Source organism: Hypanus sabinus, chromosome 1, assembly GCF_030144855.1.
Source record: "Hypanus sabinus isolate sHypSab1 chromosome 1, sHypSab1.hap1, whole genome shotgun sequence".
Lineage (NCBI taxonomy): Eukaryota > Metazoa > Chordata > Chondrichthyes > Myliobatiformes > Dasyatidae > Hypanus > Hypanus sabinus.
The window spans coordinates 125304486-125331635 of NC_082706.1; the positions used below are offsets into that span (position 1 = coordinate 125304486).

Here is a 27150-nt window from a genome sequence, read left to right on the forward strand (position 1 = left end):
CATTTATACTTGTAAGCAGAACAAGTGCTACACCTGCCCTTACACTTCCTCCCTCATCGCTATTCAGGACCCCAGACAGTCCTTCCAGGTGAGGCGACACTTCACCTGTGAGTCGGCTGGTGTGGTATACTGCGTCCAGGGCTCCCGGTATGGCCTTTTATATATTGGTGAGACCTGACACAGACTGGGAGACCGTTTCGCTGAACACCTACGCTCGGTCCGCCAGAGAAAGCAGGATCTCCCAGTGGCCACACATTTTAATTCCACGTCCCATTCCCATTCTGATATGTCTATCCACGGCCTCCTCTACTGTCAAGATGAAGCCACACTCAGGTTGGAGGAACAACACCTTATATACCGTCTGGGTAGCCTCCAACCTGATGGCATGAACATTGACTTCTCTAACTTCCATTAATGCTCCTCCTCCCTTTCTTACCCCATCCCCGATTTATTTATCTCTCCCCTCCCCTTTTTGTTCTCTCTCTGCCCATCACTCTGCCTATTCTCCATCTCCCTCTGGTGCTCCCCTCCACCTTTCTTTCTCCCTAGATCTCCTGTCCCATGATCCTTTCCCTTCCCCAGCTCTGTATCCCTTTCGTCAATCACCTTTCTGGCTCTCAGCTTCACTCCACCCCCTCCGGTCTTCTCCTATCATTTCACATTTCCCCACCCCTCCTAGAAGGGTCTCGGCCTGAAACGTCGACAGTGCTTCTTCCTATAGATCCTGCCAGGCCTGCTGCGTTCCACCAGCATTTTATGTGTGTCACAGATAGCAGACAGCTGTGATCCAAATCTTACATATATTCCTGAAATCTTAAACACCTAACACCATGCACCTCAAGCCAACAAAGAAATCTGCCACATCAGGAATACTCTGCAGTTCTGGTCACCCTTCTTGGGAAGGACATGAAATACAGGGGAGGCTGCAAAAGCAATTTGCCAAGATGTTGGCTTGAATGGAGCAATTCATTTAGGCTATAAATCATTGTCACAGATATTTAATTACTAAAACAAATCATAAATATAAAATATTAATTATTTGTCTCTCCACAGAAACTGCTCAGTATTTTCAACATTCTGTATTTACTTCAAGATATCCAGAACGTACAGTACTTTGCTCCAGAAATAATACTTTTTTGACATTAAAATTGTTACAAACATCAGGAAACCAAAAATTCACAGATATATAAAAATATGTAAGTGTCATCTTATTCCTCATTTTGATAGTATTCTTGGGATAGTATGTTTAAAAACAGCATATTGTTAGGGTAAAAAGTACACAATTATTCTACTTTCCAAATTGCAATCTTCCCATCTTCCCTGCCAGCTCCACTAAGAACATATCTGTTTTCAGCAGAGCACAATGCTCGAACCATGTCCACGTGAGCCACCAGTTCTTTCTCCACACAGTATTTGTCTGCATCTATCACATATATTTTCCCTTTGACTTTGTCCAATCCTTTGCTTCCAATCCAGATCTGAAAGAATATTTAAGAATAGTATCAGCCAACCACAATCTTTCAAATACTGTGTGCAGTTTTGGTCTCCTTATTTAAGAAAGGATGTGCTGACTTTGGAGAGGGTTCACAGAAGATTCATTAGAATGATTCCACGGATGAGAGGGTTAACATATGAGCAACATTTGACCGCTTTTGGACTGTACTCATTGGAGTTTAGAAGAATGAGGGGGGACCTCATAGAAACATTTCGAATGTTGAAAGGCATGAACAGAGTGGATGTGGCAAAGTTGTTTCCCATGGTGGGGGAGTCTAGTATGAGAGGGCATAACTTAAGCATTGAAGGGCACCCATTCAGAACAGAGATGCGAAGAAATTTTTTTCTGGCCAGAGGATGGTGAATCTGTGGAATTTGTTGCCACAGGTGGTGGTGGAGGCCAAGTCATTGGGTGTATTTAAGGCAAAGATTGATAGCCAGAGTATCAAGGGTTATGGTGAAAAGGTGGGGGAGTGGGACTAAATGGGAGAATGGATCAGCTCTTGATAAAATGGCGGAGCAGACTTGATGGGCCAAATGGACGACTTCTGCTCCTTTGTCTTATGGTCTTATATAAACTTAGTGCTCAAATTCTACCCTGAGTTTCCTTCCACATCCTAAACATGTGCTGGCTATTATAAATGACTCTTTAGTTTAGGTTAATGGTAGGAAGAATCATATGGGGTTTGAAGGGTGGGATGGGATACAGGCTGTTAAGTGTTGCGGGACCATATGGGGAGGGGATGATAGGCTCATGGAAACAGGCAGGAGAAGGGATGGGAAAGGGGAAATGAAGGAGGAGGAAAATTAGGTGGCAAAATGAGTGTGTGTAAGAGCAGAATACTATGGCTTGTGGGTTACAAGGAAAATTCAATGTTCACACTGTTGCATTGTAAACTTTGCTGCAGTTTCCAACACCCGCTGTCTCCTGATTCCAAAAGGAAACGGAAGGTCAATTAATGATCATTCCTATGTTTTGATTAAATGGAGAGCTATTTCTTGAAACACTGGAATTGTATATGTGAGATATTCCAGAAATGATGTGACAGGAAAGTGAAAGCAGGAGATGAATGTTGGATGTGAATGATTGGTAATTCTGTGCATGGCATCAAAATTGTGGATAGTGAGGAAGGTTGTCTAAGGCTTTGCAGCAAGACATAGATCAAGTGGAAAGCTGGGTAGGGCAATGGTAGGTGAAATACTGACCAGTTAGAGATGATGGATTTTGAGAAGTCAATAAACAGTAAGACATAAATAGTAAAAGGTAGGGCACTATGGAATGTTGATAAACAAGGAGTCCCTGAGGTTCAAGTACAGTTTTCTGAAAGTGGTAACACAGAATAAGAATCACAATCAGGTTTATTATTATTGACATATGTCATGATATTTGTTGCTTTGTGGAAGCAGTACAGTGTGATAGATTGGTGAATAAAGCATATGACATGCTCACCTTTATATGTCAAGGTATAGGATATAAAAGTACGTTATTTCAGAAAACCCATAGTATTTACAGATTGCCAAGTATATGCTGCTTGCTGAATTTAAGGGTAAATCAATCGAGTCAAAAGGTTTAGTTACTTTGCTGATACAAGCAACTCATTGGGAGACTCTGCTAAAATCACATAATCAGCTGAGAAAAAGAAAAGCACCAATATGACGTAGAAGATATTTACAATATATGGAGTTGATTACTAGCAAGACATAGAGGATTGCAGACCAAGTGCTGATAAATGGGATTAGGAAATGTGGGAATATAACAATAAGTGAAGAAAGTGTGCCAGAAGGCCTGTTGCTGGGCTGAACGATTTTAGGATCACAAGAAGTTGAAGAACAGTGCTGTGATTGTTAATGCGAACTTGTTCATCACCCCCTTAGAGAATAAAGCTTTATACTGTACATTTGAATTAGTAAATATTTGACATATAAGTTATGATATTACCTGCTTCTTAACAAATATCATGCAACTAACACTGCTACAATCTTGAAGCTGAACCTTTTGCCAGGGTTTTAATAGATTTTCCATATCCCAAAAATAAACTTCTCCTTTATCAGCACATCCAGCCACGAGTTGATTTTTCTAAAAAGACATGAAAAATATCTCAATGATATAACTTCTGCTTATTAAGTCACTAATTCAAAAAAAGACTGTGCTACCAAGCCTAAAGCTGAATCATGTGTTTACATGCATCACTTCCCAGTAAGCTGACTGGCTGATTAAATGAAGTACTTTCTCATGAATTCATTAGTTACTGCAAATACCTTACATTGTTTAGTAAATTTTTAATGAAAAGTTTAACTTCACTGGCAGTGCTTTCTTCAAAGCCAATATTATTTGCAGTCAGCCCCCAAGTTACAGGTAGGTGTATGGCTGCATTCCTAGAAAATAGTCCACATCCTGATTTTCTGCAATTCATTAAGCAATGCAAGTTGAAAAAATGGTTTCAATTTTTTTTCAACATACAAATGTGAAAAAAGCAAATTTTTATTCCATATCCCAGACTTCTTGGTAATAACTGGTAAAATCTGTAAGGGCAGTATTCCATCATCCCATCTGTTGCTCGTAGAATTTTCTTATGTCATCAAGTACTGATTTCTAATGATTCATGGAATATTCATTCATGTGAAAATTACTTTATAAAGGCAAATCACAGAGGAAAAATTAAGAAAATAGCCACCAGACTGACAGAAAAGATATCAGATGCAAAGACAAGGTTTGGTCAATGAATTGAGCTTTAAGGAATGTTTGATGCCATTGTAGTGGGTTTAAGAAGAGAATTTTTAAAAACTACTTAATACCTAGTTCATCCCAATCCTTAGAGGCTTTGTCAGTCATGGAAGGGATAAAAAAATAATTAAGGAGAATGGGAGATGATAATGAAAAATTTGCTAAACCAAAAAATTTCCTAAATTGAGACCAAATCCTTAAAGTTTGCTTAACAATTATGTTATCTGTTATTTTATTTGCTGCAAAAGAAGAGTATGATCCAAGAAGAGAGACAATAGAGGAATTTTTTACAGAATTAACTTCTAAGGAGACCCATGATGGGCAATCTTTAAGGATTGGGATGAACTACGTATTAAGTGTTTTTGGGACCTGTTTATCTCAGGATCTCTTGCTTCATTTGACCAATTGTCAACTAAATTTGCACTCCCAAAAACACATTTTTACAGATACCTTCAAATTAGAGATTTCTTACATTTCCAATTAACTACTTTTCCTATAGGTCCTGATAAAAATTTACTGGACGAACTTTAAAATTTAAAACCTTTTGTAAATGGTGCTATTACATGGTATCTATAACTTGTTGATTGATTCTAGACAAGATTTTTTAGATAAAAAAAAGCTTGGGAGGATTACCTAAATTGTCAGATTTCTGATGATAGATGGAATAAAATTCTTAAACAGGTTAATAAATCATCTTTCTGTGCTCGTCATTCTCTTCTACAATTTAAAGTGGTTCATAGAGCTTACATTTCTAAACAGAAGCTGTCTTGTTTTTATCCGAATGTTTCTCCACTTTGTAATAAAAGCAACTCTGCTGATGCCTCTTTAATTCATGTTTTGGTTTTGCCCTAAAATTGAAAAGTTTTGGCGGGAAGTATTCCATACGTTCTCACAACTTTTTAGCGTCCAATTTGGCCCAAATCCCCTTACTGCCTTGTTAGGTATTATTGCAAATGAAGATATAACTTTAAAGATTCCTTACCTACAGGTTTTAGTTTTCACCTCTCTTTTAGCAAGAAGAGCAATCTTGCTTAAATGGGAGGAGTCTACCCCTCCTACACATCTTCAATGGCTACATGATATTATGTCTTATTTAAATTTAGAAAAGATCCGCTGCTCAGTCTTAAATTTGAAACAATCTTTTTATGATATCTGGGACCTTTCCTAAATTACTTTTCCAATTTATAAAGTTTAACAGTGCACAGACTTTTATGTATATTTTTATCTTCTCTTCTTAAGCGATTATATATTTTTTCCTAATTATCCATTATCATCCATCAGCTTTTTTCTTTGGTAGTTGGTAGGGGGTTGACTTTTTTTTTAATATAAAAAATTTCTTTTAAAAATAAAAAAAAGAGAATAAAAGAATATGGAATTACATAGTTGAAGGGATACTTCTATCGAATAAGAGAATCTGGGCCAAAAATCAGAGAATTTGGGTTCATGCTTGCAGGGGCTACATGCAAGAATGTGGGAATGAACTAGTATTTCCCAAAATGGGCATTATTGCCAGCCTGGGGGCAGTGGGAGTTTCTAAGGGGGCAATAAAGATAAAGGAACATTAGGGAGGTGCTTGGAAGCAAGGGGAACAGCGGAGGGATTATATTTGTAATTTTAAAAATGAATTACTTATTATAAGCATTTGATTCTCAGTACCTCATAATTATTACAATGATCATGTAATCACTGTAGGAGCTATGTATCTATTTTCCGTCTGTCTCTATTGTATTTTGTAGTGCATGTTTCATTATGGATCACAGTAATTTGTCACATGGGTCAGGGTGAGGTAGAAGCAAATAAGTATAGTTACATATTCCTTTGTCCTAGTTAGATAGTTTAGTTTGGTTAGAGGCAGCCAAAGACATGGACGATAGATTTTGTTGACTACTTAATTATACTAATTTGAAAACGAATTACAGTCGGCCTTCCTTATCTGCGGGGGATTGGTTCCAGGACCCCCGGCAGATACCAAAAAACGCAGATGCTCAAGCCCCTTATTTAACCTGTCTCAGTGCGGTGGTCTTTAGGACCCAGCGGAACCCCGGACATTATTTAACGTGTCTCAGTGCGATGGACATTAGGACCTGGTGGAGCAGCTCTGAATCTGCAGTGTTTCTGTTCACGAAAATAATCACGATCACGATTGAAAATAAGGTGTAAGTAATAAAGTGATCGGAAAGAGTGAAACACCATCGGTCATTGGAAAAGCGTTAGGGTACAGTTGGTCAACGATCGGAACAATTTTAATGGAGCGTGTGAAAGGCCCTGCCCCGATGAAAGCTACAATTATTACTAAGCAACACAGTGGTTTAATTATTGAACTACGTATGTTTCTTAAGTGTTTTATATGCATAGAAAGGTAAAATATGTACTATATACTAAGAAAAATGTTTGACTAAGTGACGCTAAATAGTAACGGATGTACCTGTTCCGACTTCAAATCCGACTTAAAGACGGACTCAGGGACGGAACTCATTCATAACCCAGGGACTGCCTGTACTTTTAAGTCATTTCTAGATTACTTATAATACCTAATACAATGTAAATTCTATGTAAATAGTTATACTGTATTGTTTAGGGAATAATGACAAGAAAAAATAGTCTGTACGTGCTCAAACGAGTGCTGGAGAGAGAACTTCCGGGTTTTTCCGATCCGCAGTTGGTTGAATCCGCGCATGCGGAATCCGCAGATAAGGAGGGCCGACTGTACTCTTATTCCGCTATATCACTAATTTAGTTACATTAATTTCTAATATCGTTATAAACTCATTTGACTTTGCTAGTTTCATATTAAAGCACTAATGAGGCACAGTGAACCTATGTCATATCAAACAGGTCAAAGGGCTCATGGGGACATTCACTTACAACTTAGACACATGCTTTTTTCAGATGCTGGAGGTCAAAACAGTATTATTGATATGATGTGGAAGCAAAATGAAATTATAACCTCATTGGCACAACAACACATTTCATCTTTGCTTGAAAAAGCGATGCAAATCTTCAATGGTGACCCATGCAGTGTCAAGCATTCATGAAGGCTTTCAAAAACAGTGTTGAAGGCAAGACATATGGTCATAGTAACTGCCTCTATTACCTTGAACAGTACACTAGGGGTCACCCTAGAGAACTTGTCAGAAGCTGCCAACATGTTGACCCCAAAGAAAGATATGGAAAAGCTAAATCTTTACAACAGGAACATTTTGGTAATCAACTTAAAATTGCATCCGTCTACATGCAAAAGACTCTTTCTTAGGTACCCATCAAATTTGAAGACAAGAAAGCTCTTCAAGATCACAATTTTTTTTTCTTAGAGGCTATTGCAATGCCATGGAAGATGTGCCATACATGTGTGAGCTGGACATGCCTGCCAATATGTCAATGTCATAAAAAAAATTGCCCTATATGGAATAAATGGAGAACAGTGGTCTGTAAACTGCAAGACAGGCATAACCTTAAGACTGCTTTCACTGACATTTTTGATTTTATTGAAAGGCAAGTAGAGGTTGCTACACTTGGCATTTGGGAATATACAGGATGCTATTTCACCTGCAATAAGCAAAGGTGTGAACAAAATCAAGTCACAACTTTGTTCTAAGGCTAACGGAACCAGTTCTGCCACTATTGACGCCACAAGGAGAAACAAAATTAAAACTGAACCTGGAAGGGAAATGATCTTGTCAGCCAAAGGGGTTTGTCTGATCTGTGAGATGAAACACACATTGGATTTGTGCCATCAACTGGAGAAAAGGGCACACAGTGAGAAGAATGTCTTCCTAAAGGAAAATGTTATCTGCTTTCACAAACAGGAGAAAATCTGCAGATGATTGAAATCCAAGCAAAACACACAAAATGCTGGAGGAACTCAGCAGGCCAGGCAGCATCTATGGAAAAGAGTGAACAGTCGATGCTTCAGACTCAGACCCTTCATCAGGACTGGAAAGAAAGAGAAGTCAGAGTAAGGAAGAGGGAGTGGAGGAAGAAGTACAAGATGGTAGGAGATAGGTGGAAGCAGGAGAGAGGGAAGGGTTAAGTAAAGAGTTGGGAAGTTGATTGGTGAAAGAGATAAGGGTTGGAGAAAGGGGGAAACTGATAGGTGAGAATAGCAGACCATGGAAGAAAGGGAAGGAGGAAGAGCATCAGAGGGAGGTGATGGGAAGGTAAGGATATAACGTGTGGGAGGGAAACAGGAATAGGGAATGATGGAAGGAGGGTTGGACAATTACCAGAAGTTAAGAGAAATCAATGTTCATGCCATCAAGTTGGAGGCCACCCAGACAGAATACAAGCAACACACACAAAATGCTGAAGGAACTCAGCAGGTCAGGCAACATCTATGGAAAAATGTACAACCAATATTTCGAGCCAAGACCCTTCAGCAGGTCTGTAGAAAAAGAAGATGAGTAGAATATAAGGAGTTGCTCCTCCAACCTGAGCATGACTTCATCACGGCAGTAAAGGAAGCCATTGACTGACATGTCGAAATGGGAATGGGAGGTACCGATGGCATGAACATTGATTTCTCGAACATCCAGTAACTGCCCCCCTCTTCCTGTTTCCCTCTCTTACCTTACAATCTTTACCTGCCCATCATCTCCCTTTGGGGTTCTTCCTCCTTCCCTTTTTTCCATGGTCTTCTATCCTCTCCTATCAGACTCCCCCCCCACCTTCTCCAGCCCTTTACTTCTTTCACCCATCAATTCTCCAGCTTTACTTCACCCCTTTCCCCTCTCCCACTTTCACCTATCACCTACCACCTTGTACTTCTTCCACCCTTCTTCCCATCTCCTTAATCTTTTTTTCAGTCCTGACAAACAGTCACAGCCCAAAACATTGACTGTTTATTGATGAAGGAAGAGCAGTAGATGCAGTATTTATGGATTTCAGCAAAGCATTTGATAAGGTACTCCATGCAAGGCTTATTGAGAAAGTAAGGAGGCATGGGATCCAAGGGGCATTGCTTTGCGGATCCAGAACTGGCTTGCCCATAGAAGTGGTTGTAGACGGGTCATATTCTGCATGGAGGTCAGTGACCAGTGGAGTGCCTCAGGGATCTGTTCTGGGACCCTTACTCTTTATGATTTTTATAAATGACCTGGATGAGGAAGTGGAGGCATGGGTTAGTAAGTTTGCTGATGACACAAAGGTTGGGGGTGTTGTGGATAGTGTGGAGGGCTGTCAGAGGTTTCAGCGGGACATTGTGGATGCAAAACTGGGCTGAAAAGTGGCAGATGGAGTTAAACCCAGATAAGTGTGAAGTGGTTCATTTTGGTAGGTCAAATATGATGGCAGAATATAGTATTAATGGTAAGACTCTTGGCAGTGTGGAGGATCAGAGGGATATTGGGGTCTGAGTCCATACAAGGCTCAAAGCAGCTGCGCAGGTTGACTCTGTGGTCAAAAAGGCATACGGTGCACTGGCCTTCATCAATCATGGGATTGAGTTTAAGAGCCAAGAGGTAATGTTGCAGCTATATAGGACCCTAGTCAGACCCCACTTGGAGTACTGTGCTCAGTTCTAGTCGCCTCACTATAGGAAGGATGTGGAAGCCACAGAAAGGGTGCAGAGGAGATTTACAAATATGTTGCCTGGATTGGGGAGCATGCCTTATGAAAACAGGTTGAGTGAATTTGGCCTTTTCTCCTTGGAGGAGGGAGGATGAGAGGTGACCTGATGATGACAGGTATTGATCATGTGGATAGTCAGAAGCTTTCTCTCAGGCTGAAATGGTTGCCACAAGAGGACACAGGTTAAGGTGCTGGGGAGTAGGTACAGAGGAGATGTCAGGGTTAAGTTTTTTTGCGCAGAGAGTGGTGAATGTGTGGAATGGGCTGCCGGCAATGATGGTGGAGGCGGATGCGATAGGGTCTTTTAAGAGACTCTTGGATAGGTACATGGAGCTTAGAAAAATAGAGGGCTATGGGTAAGTCCAGTAATTTCGAAGGTAGGGACATGTTCAGCACAACTTTGTGGGCCAAAGGGTCTGTATAACCATATAACAAATACAGCACGGAAACAGGCCATCTCGGCCCTTCCAGTCCGTGCTGAACGCTTACTCTCATGTGATGTGAGAGTACAGCTGTATTGTGCTGTAGGTTTTCTATGTTTCTATGTTACTCTTTTCCAGGGATGCTGCCTGGCCTGCTGAGTTCTTCCAGTATTTGCATGTGTTGCTTTGGCGTTTGCTTGACTGTCAACAAGGATCACAGGAGGCATCTTTCATGAAAGGTTTGCAGTGGCAAGCATATCAGCATACTTAACATTCACTCTTGGTTTTCCGGTGACATCATCATTGAGAATGGCAGCTTAAGTCACTAGCTCCTCCAGAAAAACGCATATTAAGCCCCGTTAACCCATCAAATATAGTATTTTTCAAAAAATATTTGAACTGAAGAGAGGGGCAAGAATGGGGAAAAAGAATGGAAATTTTAAAAGTGACACTGCGGAGCCTGCAGCCAAGAGGAGTGCAGCGAGCAGCTCTCCTACCCTACCGTGTGCTAGCGAGGCGGACACTAGGCCTCGTTCAGGCGAAGCTGCGAATATGATCAAAATCCTGAAAGAGGTAAGGGAGTTCCAGAAAGAAATAAAGCAGCAGCTACATGATATTAAGTCAGAGCTCACCAACGTCAATCAAAAAATAGCGGTGGCAGAGACTTGAATTGAGAAGGTGGAAGATCACGTTCAAAATGTTGAACGAATACTGAGTAAGACAATAAAAATATTAAATCACCAAGAAGGTAAACTGCTTGACCTGGAAGGAAGATCACGGCGGAAAAATTATCAGAATCTACAACGTTCCCGAAGGAGTGGAGGGCTCATCTATGACGGAGTTTGTTGGAAAGTTGCTGCGGGATGCGCTGGAGCTTTCCTCAACTATGTAGCTGGAAATCGAGAGAACGCATCGTGTGCTAGTCCTGAAGTCTACCCAAGATAAGCCACGTTCAATAATAATTAAATTCCTTCGGTACAGCACCAAGGCGGAGATTCTACAAAGGGCCTGGGGTAAGAAGAGGGTGTTTTTAGATGATAACGTAATATATTTCGACCAAGATTACCCCCCCCCCCCCACGGCCCTGCAGAAACGTAAAAAATACTCTGAAGTAAAGTGAGTACAAAAGCAAAAAAAGATTAGATTTCAAACTCCGTACCCTGCTAAACTTCAAGTGTTTTATGACAACTGGACGCGGTTGTACCAGACAGTGGATGAGGTGACTACAGACATGAAGGCCAGATGGTTGCTTGCCAGCATGACCGAACCAAGAGAAAGCCTGGCAGAGGAATTATCCCACTCAGCTTGGGAAGTAGTGCGAGAATCGAGAAGGCAGGAGATGGGAGGAGGCCGAGAGAAGTATATCAGGAAGAGACCGGGAGTTTCCCAAAGACAGTCCTCACCCCCTTCAGAAGAGCCATAAGGTTTGGCTAACTTTAAAAATGTTGAGAAGCTAAACGGAAGCAAAAGTAGAAGGTAATATACCTATCTCGAGAAATACTTATAATGTGGATTTTATATTACTTAGTTGTTAAGGCCTCTTAGAAAGGGGCACTAGACAGGATTGTGCATGGTCACTGCTACTCTTCGTGCTATATCCGTAACCATTAGCTCAATACATCAGACAAAACGAAGATATCAGGGTAATTACAATTAAAAGGACAGAGCATAAATTGACTTGTTATGCAGATGACATTTTGATCTATCTAGGGCAACCAACATACTCTTTACCTAAATTGAAGCAATCCTTTGAACAATATGGTTAATTATCAGGATACAAGATCAACATAGATAAAACCCAATTACTTTCATATTACTATAGCCCACCAAGAGAAATTGAAAGTAGATACCCCTGGGCATGGCACACAGAGTCTTTCAAATATTTGGGCATCATTATGCCAAAAGATTTGGCAAAATTATCAGAATGTACAAACATTTATAATTATCAGCCTTTATATAAAAAAATTAAGGAAGATGTGGCAAGATGGAACCTAATTCCTTTTTTCAGTCTCAGTTCAAGGATTGAGTCTATTAAAATGAATATACTCCCCAGATTGTTATATCTCTTTCAGACCCTACCAATAGAGATTAATCAAAATCAATTCAATGAATGGAACAAGATGTTATCAAGGTATACTTGGCAGGGTCGAAGGCCTAGAGTTCGGCTCAAAACTCTGCAATTAGCAAAGGAAAAGGGGGGATGGGGACTATCTTCTCTTAGAGATTACTATTTTGCAGCACAGTTGAGAGCTGTGATATGTTGGTGCAACCCATCATATGACGCTCAATGGAAAAACATTGAGGAGCAGGTACTTCCCAACCCCATACAAGCAATTTTGGCTGATAACAACCTGCAAAGGTACATAAATACTATTGATAACCCATGGGTGAAATTGACTCTTAAAATATGGAAAACTACTATAAAAGAATGTAGTCTAGAGGGAGATATTGCAATTCTTAAATGGTGTGCATATGACTCGGATTTTACACCAAATAAATTGGATGCTAGATTTAAGGACTGAATAGCTAAAGGTATAACAGTTCTTTGCAACATAATGAAAAAAGGAACACTGTTCAGTTTTGAAATGCTTAAAGAGAAACACTTATTAGAAAAATAAGATTTTTATCGGTATTTACAGATATGACAATATGTTAATAAGATGCTTAAAAATGTAACCAAGGCAAGTACATGCTTGATAGAGCTATTTAGCATAGCATATAATCCAGATAATGGAAGTAGAATCATTTCAAGCATGTATAAGGGGTTGTCAAATCTTAAATCACATTCAACTTCATACATTAAAACAAAATGGGAGAAGGAAGGAGGGATAATTATATCTGAGGAAGAATAAACAATATGGAGGTATGAGGGCTACAGGGACGTAGTCACACCTAGGCTGCCGGAAGCAGGTCGTTGGGTGACAGTCCAAGGGAGGAAAGCGAAGGAGAGTAGACAGGTAGTGCAGAGCACCCCTGTAGCCATTCCTCTGAATAACAAGTTTACCATCCTGGATGTTATTGGTGAGGACAACCGACCAGGTGTGAGCCACGGTGGCAGGGCCTCTGGCACTGAGTCTGACCCTGTGGTGCAGAAGGATGGGACGGAGAAGAGGAGAGCTGTCGTCATTGGAGACTCTATAGTCAGGGGAGCAGACAGGAGATTTTGTGGACATGAGAAGGAAACCCGCATGGTTTGTTGTCTCCCGGGTGCCAGGGTCCGGGATGTCTCTGACCGGGTGCATGACATCCTGGTACGAGAGGGAAAGCAACCAGAAGTTGTGATACATGTTGGGACCAATGACATAGGCAGGAAGAGGAATGAGGTCCTGAAGTGTGAGTTCAGGGAACTAGGCAGAAGGCTGAAGAACAGGACCTCAGGGATGGCGTTCTCAGGATTGCTGCCAGTACTACGTGATAGTGATGGTAAGAATTGGAGGAGATGGCAGTTGAATGCGTGGCTGAGGAGTTGGTGCAGGGGGCAGGGTTTTAGATTTTTGGACCATTGGGATCTCTTCTGGGGAAGGTGGGACCTGTACAGATTGGATGGGTTGCACCTGAACTCGAGGGGGAGCAATATCCTTGCTGGTAGGTTTGCTAGCATGGTTCGGGAGCGTTTAAACTAAAAACCCTACTTTCAGAAAAGTTGGGATATTTTCCAAAATGCAATAAAAACAAAAATCTGCGATATGTTAATTCACGTAAATCTTTATTTAACTGACAAAAGTACAAAGAAAAGATTTTTAATAGTTTTACTGACCAACTTAATTGTATTTTGTAAATATACACAATGTGCATAAGATAATACAGAACAGTCCAGCTGCAAGATGGTGGATAAGTTTTTGCATTGCTTCTATGTTGATAACTGCCTTGTGTCAGTGTCCTTGGAGGAAGAAGCAGTGCATCTCTATAACGACCTTGTATCCATTTGTGCTAAAGACAGCCTTCAACTCTCAAAGTAGATAAACAACAGACATAGTGTACTAGCTGTGATAACAGAAGAACAAAGAGCGAAAGACATGAAGGATTTCGATTAGGATCAAGATATACCTTCTGTGGAGAAATACTAGCTGTGTAATGTTGTGTTCAGTTTGATACTTTCTAGAGTTAATCCAAGCCAAACCACTCACCAGAAGGGGATCTTCACAGTTTGTTCTATCTATGATCCTTCTGGAATCTTAAGTCCATTTCTGCCATTTGCTAAGATGATCATACAAGATCTAGATAAGAAAGATCTTGGCTGGGATGAAATTATACCAACTTCAGTTGCTTATGAGTAGGCAAGCCTGCTGGAAGAACTCTAGCAGTTGGAAGACTTCAAGCTTATTAGATGTTGGAAGCTCCTGGATTTTGGAGAAATTACTGCTGCACAGTTACACTACTTTACAGATGCAAGCGAAGGTAGCTTTGGAGCAGTGACCTACCTGCACAACACGCACTCTCAGGAGCATAATGCTTTTATCATGGGAAAATCTAGGGTAGCTCCTTACTAAATCGTCCACCAACTCTCAAGCCACCATCTTCGTACTGGATTGAGCTTAAAAATATGACTGTTCTGTTTCTCAGTTTCTCCACCTTGCAAACTTGAGAATTCATCTGGAAATCACCTTCTTTGGCAAAACCTAGTGATCTCCATTATAGCCTCTCATTTGAGCTCTTCCACTGAGGAACAACCTTAGCAAATCTGACATTTGGCCTTTCCAATCTCTCTATCCAAAGAATATCTTCAGCCATGCCTGAAGAATGTAAACATCCTGTTATACAGGCAAAGGATCTCCATATCTCAGACATCGACGTGAGGCATGAACAACAAGTGGTGGGATATGGTGGCCATAACCACGTTATCCAGGTTCTGCTAAAAGTATTGGATTCCTGGTGCTAGTACAGCTATAAGGAAAGGCCTGTTGAAGTGTTCTTTGTTAATGCATTTTGAGGCATATAGCAAGACGAGGACTGGTTCGTGAACTGCGCTCTGATCATGTGACAAACTTTGTTGGAGCTGAGTGTGAGTTGAGAGAAGCCATTGAGAAATGGAACCATCCACGAATCCATGATGTTCAGTACATAATCCAGAGATGGACAAAGAGTCTAGAAGTGAGGCAAAGCAGCTTCATGGACCCTATACTGATTACAGAGGAGGTATTGTTTGAGGCAAATTAGGGTGGACAGATCCCCAGAGGTGACAAGGTGTTCCTTTGGACCCTGCAGGAGGCAAATGCAAAAAGTCCTGGGGCCCTAACTGAGATATTTAAATCATTCTTAGCGACAGATGAAGTACTAGAGGATTGATGGATAGCCATTGTTTAAAAAAAGCTCTAAAAATGAACCAGAAAACTATAGGCTGGTGAACCTGACATCAGTGGTGAGAAAGTTATTGGAAGGTATTCTAAGGGACTGGATATATGAGTATTTAGATAGACATGGACTGATTAAGAATAGTCAGCGTGGCTTCATGTGTGATATGTCATCTCCAACCAATCTTTTAGAGATTTTTGAGAAAGTTGCTAGGAAAGTTGATGAAGGCAAGGCAATGGATGTAGTCTATATGTACTTTAAGCAAGGCATTTGACAAGGTCCCGCACAAGAGGTTGGTTAAGAAGGTTCAGTCGCTCAGCATTCAAGATGAAGTTGGAAACTGGACTACATTTTGTCTGTGTGGGAGAAGTCAGGGATGGATTACACCTGAACCCAAGGGTGGGGGGGGGGCAATTTCCTTGTAGGCAGATTTGCTAGAGCTGCTTGGGAGGCTTTAAACTATTTTGGCAAGGGGATGGGAACCTTAGTGATAGGGCTGAGGATAAGGCAGTTGGTTTACAAACAGAGGGAGTATGCACTGAGCACAGGCTGGTGATAGGGCAAAATTGCAGTCAACAGGATGAATTGAAATGTAAAATGGGGACAAAATTGAAAAAGGTGATGAATACAACACTGAAGTTGTTCTATTTCAATGCATACTGTATACGAAATATGCTAGATGAACTTGTAGCACAGTTAGAGATCCTGCAATTTGAGAGGGAGGAGCTAAAGTCAATTGCATAAGTATTACAGTGGCGTAAAGGGAATTACAGAGGCATAAGTGCAGAGCTGGACAAAGTTAATTGGAAGCAGACACCATCAGGGATGTTGGCAGAGCAGAAATTTCTGGTATTTCTGGGAGCAATTTGGAAGGCGCAGGATAGATATATCCCAAAGAAGTAGTAGTGCTCTAAAAGCTTACAGGGGAGGTCAAAGCCAACGTAAAAGCAAAAGAGAGGCCATATAACAGTGCAAAAAATTAGTGGGAAATTAAAGGATTAAAAACCAACAGAAGTCAACTAAAAAAGTCATAAAGAAAGGAAAAGATGGAATACAAAGATAAGCTAGCCAAAATGTTAAAGAGTATACTAAAAGTTTCTTCAGATTTATAAAGAGTAAAAGAGAGGCAAAAGTAAATATCAGGCCACTGGAAAATGATGTGGAAAGGTAGGAAAGTGGGGCAGAGAAATGGCAGGCAAACAAATTAAGTATTTTGCATCAATTTTCACCGTGTAAGACACTAGCAGGGAGTGTCAGGGCACAGAGCTGATTGCAGTTGCCATTACCAGGGAGAATGTGCTTTTGAAACTGAAAAGTCTGAAGGTAGATGGGACACCCCAGAGTTCTGAAAGAGGTGCAGAAGAGACTGTGGAGGCATTAATAAAGATCTTTCAAGAATCAACAGATTCTGGAATGGTTCTGGAGGACTGAAAAATTGCAAATGTCACTCCACTCCTTAAGGAGGGAGAGAGGTAGAAGGAAGGAAACTATAGGTCAGTTAGCCTGACCTCAGTGGTTGGGAAGATGTTGGAGTTGATTAAGGGTGTGGTTTTAGTGTACTTGGAGGCACATGATAAAATAAGCTGAAGTCAGTCCGCATGGTTTCCTTGAGGGAAAATCTTGCAATTCTTTGAAGAAATAACAAGCAGAATAGACAAAGGAAAATCAGTGGATGCTGTGTACTTGGATTTTCAGAAGGCCTTTGACAACATGTGGCAGCTTAACAAGTTAAAAGCCCATGATATTATATAAAAGATACTGGCATGGATAGAGCATAAGTTGACTGGCAGGACGCTTAGACTCAGAATAAAGAGGGCTTTTTCTGCTTAGCCACAAAGTTCAGTGTTGGGACTGCTACTTTTCAAGTTATACATCAATGACTTGGATGAAAAAATTCCTTTCCTTTCAGTTAGTCCTGACGAAGGGCCTCAACCCGAAACGTTGACAGTGCTTCTCCTTATAGATGCTGCCTGGCCTGCTGTGTTGCACCAGCATATTGTGTGTGTTGCTTGAATTTCCAGCATCTGCAGATTTCCTCGTGTTTGCTTGTGGATGAAAAAATTGATGGCTTTGTGGACAAGTCTGCAGATGATACAAAGATAGGTGGAGGGGCAGGTAACATTGAGGAAACAGAGAAGTTGCAGAAGGATGGAGAATGGGCAAAGAAGTGGCAGATGGAATAGTGTTAGGAAGTGTATGGTCATACACTTTGGTAGAAGAAAATAAAAGCATAGACCATTTTCTATATGTCAAGAAATCTATCAAATGTCGAAAGGCCTCAATAGAATGGATGGAGAGGTTGATAGATTCTTGATTAGTCAGGACATTAAGGGTTACAAGGAGAAAGCAGGAGATTAAGGCTTAGAGGGAAATGAATCAGCCATGATGAAATGATATAATTCTTGTAGTCTTATGGTCTAATGAGGTTATTTATGTACCTTCAGATCTTTCAGTTTCCCAAGAACCTCCCTAGCTATGGTAACTTTACACTTAGTGCCCACTGACACCTGGAACTTTCATCATGCAGCTAGTGTCTACCACAGTTCCACAGTGAAGACTGATGTAAAATATTCAGTTCATCCGCTATTTCATTGTCCCTTGTTACTCCCTCCCCAGCAGCATTTTCCAGCAGTCTGATATCCACTCTTGCCACTCTTTTACACTTTATGTATCTGAACTTTTGGTATCCACTTTAATATTATTGGCTAGCTTACTTTCATATTCCATCTTTACCTTAATGACTTTTTTTAATTGCCTTCTGTTGGTTTTTAAAAAGCTTCCCAATCCTCTAAACTTCCCACTAATCTTTGCTCTATTATATGCCCTATCTTTGACTTCTCTCGTTAGCCATGGTTATGTCATCTTTCCTTTATAATACTTCTTCTTTGGGATGTATATATCCAGTGCATTCTGAATTGCTTTCAGAAATTCCAGCCATTGCTGCTCTGCCAAGATCCCTGCCAGTGTTCTTTTCCAATCAATGGCCAACTCCTCTTTCATGCCCCTGTAATTCCATTTACTCCACTGTAATACTGATACATCTGACTTTAGCTACCCCTTCTCAAATTTCAGGGTGAATTTGATAATATTATGATCACTTGCCCCTTAGGGTTCTTTTATCTTAAGCTCTCTAATCAATTCTAGTTCATTGCACCACGCCCAATCCAGAATAGCTGATCCTCTAGTGGGCTCCACCACGAGCTGCTCTAAAAAGCCGTCTCATAGACATTCTAGAAATTACCCATTCTGCAATCCAGCACTAAACAGATTTTTCCAATCTACCTGCATATTGAAGTCCCCCATGACTATTGTAACATTGCCCTTTTGGCATGTATTTTCTATCTCCTGTTGTAATTTGTAGGCCACATCTTTACTACTGTTTGGGGGTCTGTATACGACTCCCATCAGGCTCTTTTCACTCCTGCAGTTCCTTAGCTCTATCCACAATGACTCAACACCTTCTGACCCTATATCACTTCCTAATGATCTGATTTCATTTTGTTTACCCACAGTGCAACACCATTCCTTCTGCCTCGTTGCCTATCGTTTCGATACAATGTGTATCCTTGGATATTAAGCTCCCAATTATTATCTTTCAGCCATGATTCCATCGTGCCTACAAAAATCATACCTGCAAACCTGTAGCTGTGCTGCAAGTTCATCTACCTTATTCTGTATTCTGCATGCATTCAGATACAATACCTTCAGTCTTGTGTTCACCCTTTTTGATTTTGTCACACCATGCTTAACCTTTCGATTCCTAACTTTGTCTGGGGTCTTGCCAACAGCTGCTTCCACAACCTCTCCACTAACTGTTCTGGCACTCTGGTTCCCATCCCCCTGCAACTCGAGTTTAAACCCCACCGTGCAACATTAACAAACCTTCCTGCTAGGGTATTAGTCCCCCTCTAGTTCAGGTGCAAACCATCTCTTTTGTACAGGTCCCAACTTCCCTGGAAGAGAGCCCAATGATCCAAAAATCTTATGCCCTCCCTCCTACACCACTCCTTAGCCACGTAGTCTTCTTCTTTTTTTTTGGTTGTCCATCGGAATCCGATGATGACGTCCACTCCTTTAACGGTGAGATCTTTGATGACTATGCAGTCCTATCCTGGACCCACAAAAAGGTGGGACATGTATATGCAGTAGTGATGCCGTCTAAGTCACAGTGGCAGACTCAGTGCTGGAGACCCAACTACTGTGAATTTCCTCTGTAAATCATCTCCCAGACATTATTCTGTTGTTGAGGGAGATGGCCACAGGGGTGCTTTGCACTGGCTCCTTAACCCCTTTCCCCTTCCTGACTGTCACCCAGTTTCCTGTGTTGATTTAGTTGAAGTGATGAAAGTAGTTGAGAAATTAAAGGGAACATTACTGAAATTTCTTTACTCTACAGGCTGATAGTTTTGGGAGAGGAATGATTGATATGAACCAGCTACATTTACTGATGGACATCTAAATCTGCTGTAAGCAGACATACACCAGTCACCATTACAAGTTTCCACTTACAAGTTTTGAGGAAATAATTGATTATGTGGGCACCGAGAACAATTTCGTTGAAGGAAGGAAAACATTCAGTACTGTTACTGCATCATTCTAATATTAACAGATCAGAAATAACGCTTATATAAATAAAACTAACTCAACCACAAGTAGTTAATAAAAATAACCATAAACCTACCTCAGGAAAGACAAGAAAACAGCTAAAAAAGGTGTGACTTCCTTTTGGATTTTCTAGTATCACTTTTCGGAAAACTTGCCCAGTCTTTTTCACTTCCAGCAGTGCGTCTCCTACACCTTGCAGAGATAGAGTGGATGTGACTCGTATTAATGCCACAGGTAATCATTTAACAGAGATATAATCTAACATATTTTGCTTCAGGGCAAAACAAAACTCAAAACTCAAAAAAGCCTAGCTGTGGCCTTCAAGAGGATTAGAGTTAGCATTAGGTCAAAGAAAATGGCTTTTAATGTTACCAGTAGAAGTCAAAAGTCAACCAAAGAGTTGATAATAAGTAGAAAAATAAAATACAAGTGTTGGCCAAGGAGTAAAGTACGACACAATGAAGATACTAATTGCAATCATTGCACTTGAGTGATTAACGTGCAGAAATGTGGGGAGATGTGTTTTGGGAAGAATGAGGAGGCTAGACTAGAGAAAATAGCATTTCTTTTTTTTAATATAAAAGAAGTGCAGGGGCAAAATGGTTTACATATAATTGAAAATGGCAGGATTGATTGAAAAAATAGTTATGGAGGTATAGATAATTCTGAACTTAATGAATGGTGGCAGAGATTATAAAATCAGGGAATTCATGTCAAAAGTTTATAAAACACTGAAATAAGCCTCAATTAGAGTACTGCACTCAATTTTCATTGACTCATTATAGGAAAGAGCTGGAGGCATAGAAAAGGGTTCAGGAAAGATTTATGAGAATAAGGAAATGGCACAGATCTAGGCAAATCATATTTATTAGATAATTGTTCAAAAGACATAAAACAATTATCCAAAAATAAATCAGAAAGTCGTAGTATACCTTGTAGTATACGTAGCTGAATAAGCTTGGTCCATAATAGTGGGATGAAAAAAGAAATTAGATACAATAGGAATTGCTAAAACAAATTGATTCAACCCAAAAAATTTCCGAAATTGAAACTATATAAGTAAAGTGTGTTTAACTATTGGATTGTCAATTCGTTTATGCAATTTAGAAAGAGCAAAGGGAAGAGAATTCCCTAAAATAGAACCCAATGAAAATCCTTGTACAAATTTAGTTTCCAGATTTACCCAATGAGGGCTAGGAGATAAATCCAAATCCCGTAACCAACAATTCAAATATTGAATATTAATTGCCCAATAATAAAATCTAAAATTAGGCAATGCCAATCCACCTTCCTTCTTTGACTTCTGTAAATATCTTTTACCTAATCTAGGATTTTTATTCTGCCATATATTCTGAATTTCATCATGATCATAATACCATGCATGATTTTTTTTTAGGGAAATTGAATTTTCCAAAATTATCATCAGAAGAACTCTTAATATTAGAAACTCCTATTACAGATGCAGAAATTAAAGGTGTTATTTCCTCTATGAATTCCGGGAAAGCACCAGGTGCAGATGGGTATACAGTGGAATTTTTTGAGTTTTTTTCCTCTACTCTTTCTTCTTGGTTATGCAGGGTTTTTGAAGAAGCAATTGCACTAGGTAAACTACCACAATCTTTTTATAGAGCTTCCATTTCTTTAATATTGAAAAAAGATAAAGACCCTACTGACTGTGCATCCTATAGACCAATATCTCTATTGAATGTAGATTCCAAGATCTTTTCCAAGTTATTGGTGACCAGGCTAGAGAAGGTATTACCTCAAATTATCTCAGAGGATCAAACTGGTTTTATTAAAAAATCACTATTCTTTTTTCAATATTAGGAGATAATTGAATATTGTTTATACTCCTTCACGCAGCACCACAGAATGTGTCATTTCATTAGATGCAGAGAAAGCATTTGATAGATTTGAATGGCCATATTTATTTACTGTGCTTGAGAAGTTTAATTTTAGTTCGACATTAATATCCTGGATTAAATTGATATATCATACTCCAGTGAACCCTGCCATATATCCTGCTAGAAATTCTCTTTTTTTAAGATATTTACAGATTAGGAATTTTTTAAACACTGTACTTCCTACCTTTCCAAATCTTGTTTCTTCGGGTATTTTGGAGAAATTGTTAGAACTAAATCCTTTTCAGAAAGGTGTAATATCAAATGTTTACAATATAATTATGAAAATACATTCAGAGGCCTTTTATAAGATTAAAAATTATTGGGAAAGAGAACTTAACTTTACTATTCCTACTGAGAATTGGGATAAAATTCATCAATTAGTTAATTTATCCTCTATATGTGCTAAAGTTTCATTGATACAGTTTAAAGTTGTGCACAGGGCTCTTATGTCCAAGGATAAATTGGCTCATTTTTATTCCCATATAAATCCTATATGTGACAGATGTCATTCTGAAATAGCTTCTTTAACTCATATGTTTTGGTCATGTTCGCTTTTGAAAAAATATTGGAAAGACATTTTCGATATTATTTCCATGGTATTGAACATTGATTTACAGCCTCATCCTATTACTGCAATCTGTGGTTTTCCAATGATGGAGTCAATTCATTTATCTTCTTTTGCTTGTCGAATGATTGCATTTCTTACATTAATGGCTAGAAGATCTATTTTGTTGAATTGGAAAGAACTTAAACCCCCTACCATATTTCATTGGTTTCCTCAAACTATGTTATGTCTAAATTTGGAAAAAATTAGAAGTGTCATATATGACCCTTCTATTAAATTTGAAGACTTGGAGGCCATTTATTCAATATTTTCACATGATGTAATTTGACCCTGTTCCAATCCTATTTGTTTTTCCGGTTTTGATTATATATATGTTGAGAGGATCGGAGTGGGGACACTGATGATTCATTGTCTTTTTATAGATACTACAAACAGCCCATTTTTTTTTCTTTCCCTTTTTTCCTTTTTTTTTCTTTATTAGTTAGTGGTTAGTTTGTTAGATTAGTTTTTCTTAGGGTAATAATATTTTTTTTCTCTTTTTCTCTTTTCTGTTTTTTTCAACATGATATACCTAATTTTTTTTTGTTTCGTTTATATGATAGTTGTATCATTCAATATTTGGGAAGACTTAACTATATTGTACTTATTGCTTGTGTATCCTTTTATGTTCATTTTAATTTTGTAATCCCAATAACAATGTATTAATCTTATCATGTTGATATTAATAAAAAGATTGAAAAAGGAAATGGGACAGAAATTAAATCAATTTTGGGGATACAAGGTTAGTACAGGAAGATTGTGTTGAAATAATAAATCTGCCACAACCTGACTGAATAGTAAAGTATGCTAGAGGGACCAAATAATGACTTGCTTCTTCTATTTCTTTTGCTTCCTTACATAATAACATTAACAGGTTACATTTCATATAAATTACAATATGACTTGCTAGGTTAAAAATTATCATACTCTTAATTTGTCTTTAATATAAATAACTACAGAAGTACAGTGGATTCCAGTTAATTGAATCATTGGTAAATCAGAGCAGCCACTTATTCGAGACAACTCTTAAAGATAGATGGAAGGGTAGGTCATTTTGAGGAAGTACAGAGGCTACAGAAGGACTTAGATAGATTCGGAGAATGGGCAAAGAAATGGCAAATGGAATACAGTGTTGGGAAGTGTACTGTTATGCACTTTGGCAGAAGAAATGAAAAGTTTGATTATTTTGTAAATGGAGAGAAAATACCTGAGGTGCAAAGGGTCGTGGGAGCCCTTGTACAGGATTCCCTAAAGGATAATTTGCATGTTGAGTCTGTGTGAGGATGGCAAATGCAATGTTATAATTCATTTCAAGAGGATTAGAATATAAAAGCAAGGATGTAATGTTGAGATTTGATAAAGCACTTTTATTGTGTATTGTGAGCACTTTTGGGCCCCTTATCTTCGAAAGGATGTGCTGAAACTGAAGAGGGTTCAAAGGAGGTTCACAAAAACGATTCCAGGATTGAATGGCTTGCCATATGAACAGAGTTTGATGGCTCTGGACTTCCATTCACTGGAATTCAGGTGAATGAGGGGTGAGCTAATTGAAACCTATCAAATGGTGGAAGGCCTTGATAAAGTGGATGTGGAGAAGATGTTTACTATGGTGGGAGTATCTAAAACTAAATTACACAGCCTCAGAATAGGGGACATCCTTTGGAAAGGAGATGAGAGGAAATTTCCTTAGCCAGAGAGTGGTGAATCTAAAGAATTCTTTGCCATAGCCAGTTGTGGAAGCCAAGTCTTTATGTATATGTAAGGCAGAGGTTGATAGATTCTTGATTGGCCAGGGAATGAAGGGATATGGGGAGACAGCAGGGGATTAGGGCTGAGAGAAAAAGTGTATCAGCCATGAAGAAATGACAGACTGACTCAATGAGCTGAATGGCTTAATTCTGCTCCTATATCTTATGGTCTAAAAACAAAAATTGAGAAAGTAGCCTGTATTCACTTGGTTTATTTGGGACAGTATGCTGCTGAATTGGGGCAGGAGACTTGCCAACAGTTTCTAACTAACGTCAGAGGCATGCATTTCTGTGAACGTTAGACACTATACTATGCTTGGAGCAGTTTTTAAATCGTGTCAGTTGTGTGTGCTTGTGCTCAAAAAGCTGCCATTTTTGTCACTGATAGTTGGCGAGAAATAAGCAGTAAGACAATTTAGAACTGTTTTGCTTACTACAGTTTCAAACATTCAAGCTCAGAGATGCTAAGAACAGCCAGGAATGAAAATGAAATGATTTCATTACTTCACCAATTAGGAAATACGAAAAATTTGAAGGAACCACCAATCATCTTGAATGTTACAATGAAAATGAAGATTTAAAGGATGCAATTGTCAAAAAATTGTTTGAAGGCAGTCCATTATCTACATTAGGTGCCTGTGCTAATGTTGCTCAGTAACAGCCAATCAAGAGAACATGGCAGCATAATTCCTCAGTCAATAATAGGAAACTAATGCAATTTTATAGTACTGTAGCAGTAGTATTGATAGTGTTCAAATTTGTTCTATGTTTCATTTAAGTACATGATTTGTTACTCAATTTAATGGTAGATTGCCTTTCTTGCATCTTTGAAACTATTTCCATGAAACATTGGCTCATTGGGACAGCTGCTTAATTAGGCCAAAGTGTACTGGTCCTGGTGTGTTCCAGTTAACTGGTATCCACTGCATTTTTTAAAGTTATTATCTTTAATACTCACAGCACCAGAGCATATGATTATGGAGTTTAATGGCAGTTAGTCTGTGGCAGTTGGGCAACTGAAAATTAGTCTTTATCTCCAAAGTGCTCACATCCCAGCAAATGACACTTCCATCTAGACTGCAGGAATACACCCGTTTCTGACTAGAAACGTAAGGGAATATTCATAATCAGAATCTGAATCAAGTTCTTATCACTGATATGTGTCATAAACTTTATTGTTTTGTGGAAGCAGTATAGCGCAAGACATTAAAAATTAAGTTAAAAATTTTTTAAAGCAATAAAAAACAAATAGTGGTTTGACAAAACTTTACAGATTCCCAGGAACCAATTTACAAATACTTATTACAATACATTAAATATAATTTTAATTGATTCTGTCTTTACACCTCATCTTCAAGCACTTAAATTTTGAAAGTAATAAACTTGCACACATTTTAACATACTTGTGTAAGGCGTGATACCTGAAATTTGAGCCCTGATCCTCCAGGACCATATCAGTGACATCGATGCAATGTTCATTCAGCTGCTTGTTGCAGGACATACTGAGAGTATTTATAATGTAAATAGAGGAATCTTGTGAACCTATCCAGACTTGGCCAAATTCCACTCCCAACATACAGTTCTAAAAATAAATGTTTAATTTAAGCAGCTTGTTCCAATAGAGTATATAGTTGGTTTCATTAATTAAAAATAATGCTCTTCAGAATAAATCATCTCTACATTGCTAATGTAACTGTCTTGTACTTCAGTCTTTGAACTATTATAAATGTTAATTGACTTCTCATTTCTAGAGACCAGTAATCTATCAACTCACTACTTGCTAAAATGTTTTTAGATGTAACCAACTCTGTTCCTGCTAAGAAAGTTCATTCAAAATAACAGGCCACAAGAATAAACCTACTTTTTCTTTTTTTCTGAAACTTCTGTGGCATAAAGAAAAGCCATCTAACCTTCAGAATTATAATACCAAGTATTCTGCAATCATTATAATTTAAAATGAGACAAGAATCTTGCTGAATTTCTTCTGAATTAATAATGATTTTATTAAAAATTATAACAATTTATTAACATGGTTATGCAGTTTTATAATCTACAATTATTACATATTTGCTCAACTTATTTTCAATGTTGTATTACAACTATCTTTAATGCACAAGTTTTATCACCCCAATTTTTAAGTTTAAACTCACCAGTTTTGAGCTGCCCACTTGAATGCTATGTTGCTGAATGCACCAAGATGAGGCATCAAAGAGCACTACTTTTCCTTCACTTAATGCACACCATAACTTCGGATTTACATTGTCATTCTTTTCTGGGTGAATCAGATTACCTAGCAAAATTAAGTGTTCAATTCATGATTTAGCGCAAAGACAAGTAAAAACCAAAGGTATGGAAACCCGTTTTCTTTTATCACAATGGCTGCTGTACATTGATTTAAGGAAAAATAAGAAAGATCTAAAAGTAATTTCAACTTACAAAGCAATTACTTTTATACCAAGATGATTCAGTTTTTAAACACATGTTACCACAAAGGACTTAAATCCTCAGATTCAAAGTAACATTATTCCTAAATATGCCACATACACTATCAAGATATTTAAAAATACTCCACACATGTGGCTCGATATGTATTGAAATCTTAATCTGTCCACCACTGGGCCAGTGAAGGCAAGCATGTATGTGGTTTGCTTGGCTTCACCGAGTATAAGAGATGGTATGTCATGTTACAGTTGTACAAGATGTTGGCTGGGTCACAATTGGAGTATTGTATGCATCTCTGGTTGCAATATTACAGAAACTTATCTAGGGATAGTGCAGAAAAGATTCATAA

General features: G+C 38.8%; 1 protein-coding gene across 6 annotated transcripts in view; it reads right to left on the reverse strand.

The window, feature by feature from the left end:
* Window positions 1-65: 65 nt before the first annotated feature.
* The window catches only part of dennd3a (DENN/MADD domain containing 3a), a 132829-nt gene continuing 105744 nt past the window's right edge, over window positions 66-27150 (reverse strand). For 2 of the 6 annotated variants that reach the window (XM_059975688.1, XM_059975696.1), the window contains exons 20-25: window positions 26510-26649; window positions 25781-25941; window positions 25318-25460; window positions 20180-20295; window positions 3434-3571; window positions 66-1478 (exon numbers count right to left, since the gene is read on the reverse strand). In XM_059975688.1, the coding sequence (XP_059831671.1) occupies window positions 1284-1478; window positions 3434-3571; window positions 20180-20295; window positions 25318-25460; window positions 25781-25941; window positions 26510-26649 (893 nt within the window). In that variant the 3' untranslated portion in view covers window positions 66-1283. Of the gene's footprint in view, window positions 1479-3433; window positions 3572-20179; window positions 20296-25317; window positions 25461-25780; window positions 25942-26509; window positions 26650-27150 lie in introns of those variants that run through there. The other 4 variants (XM_059975704.1, XM_059975729.1, XM_059975713.1 and 1 more) reach the window with 4 other exon arrangements.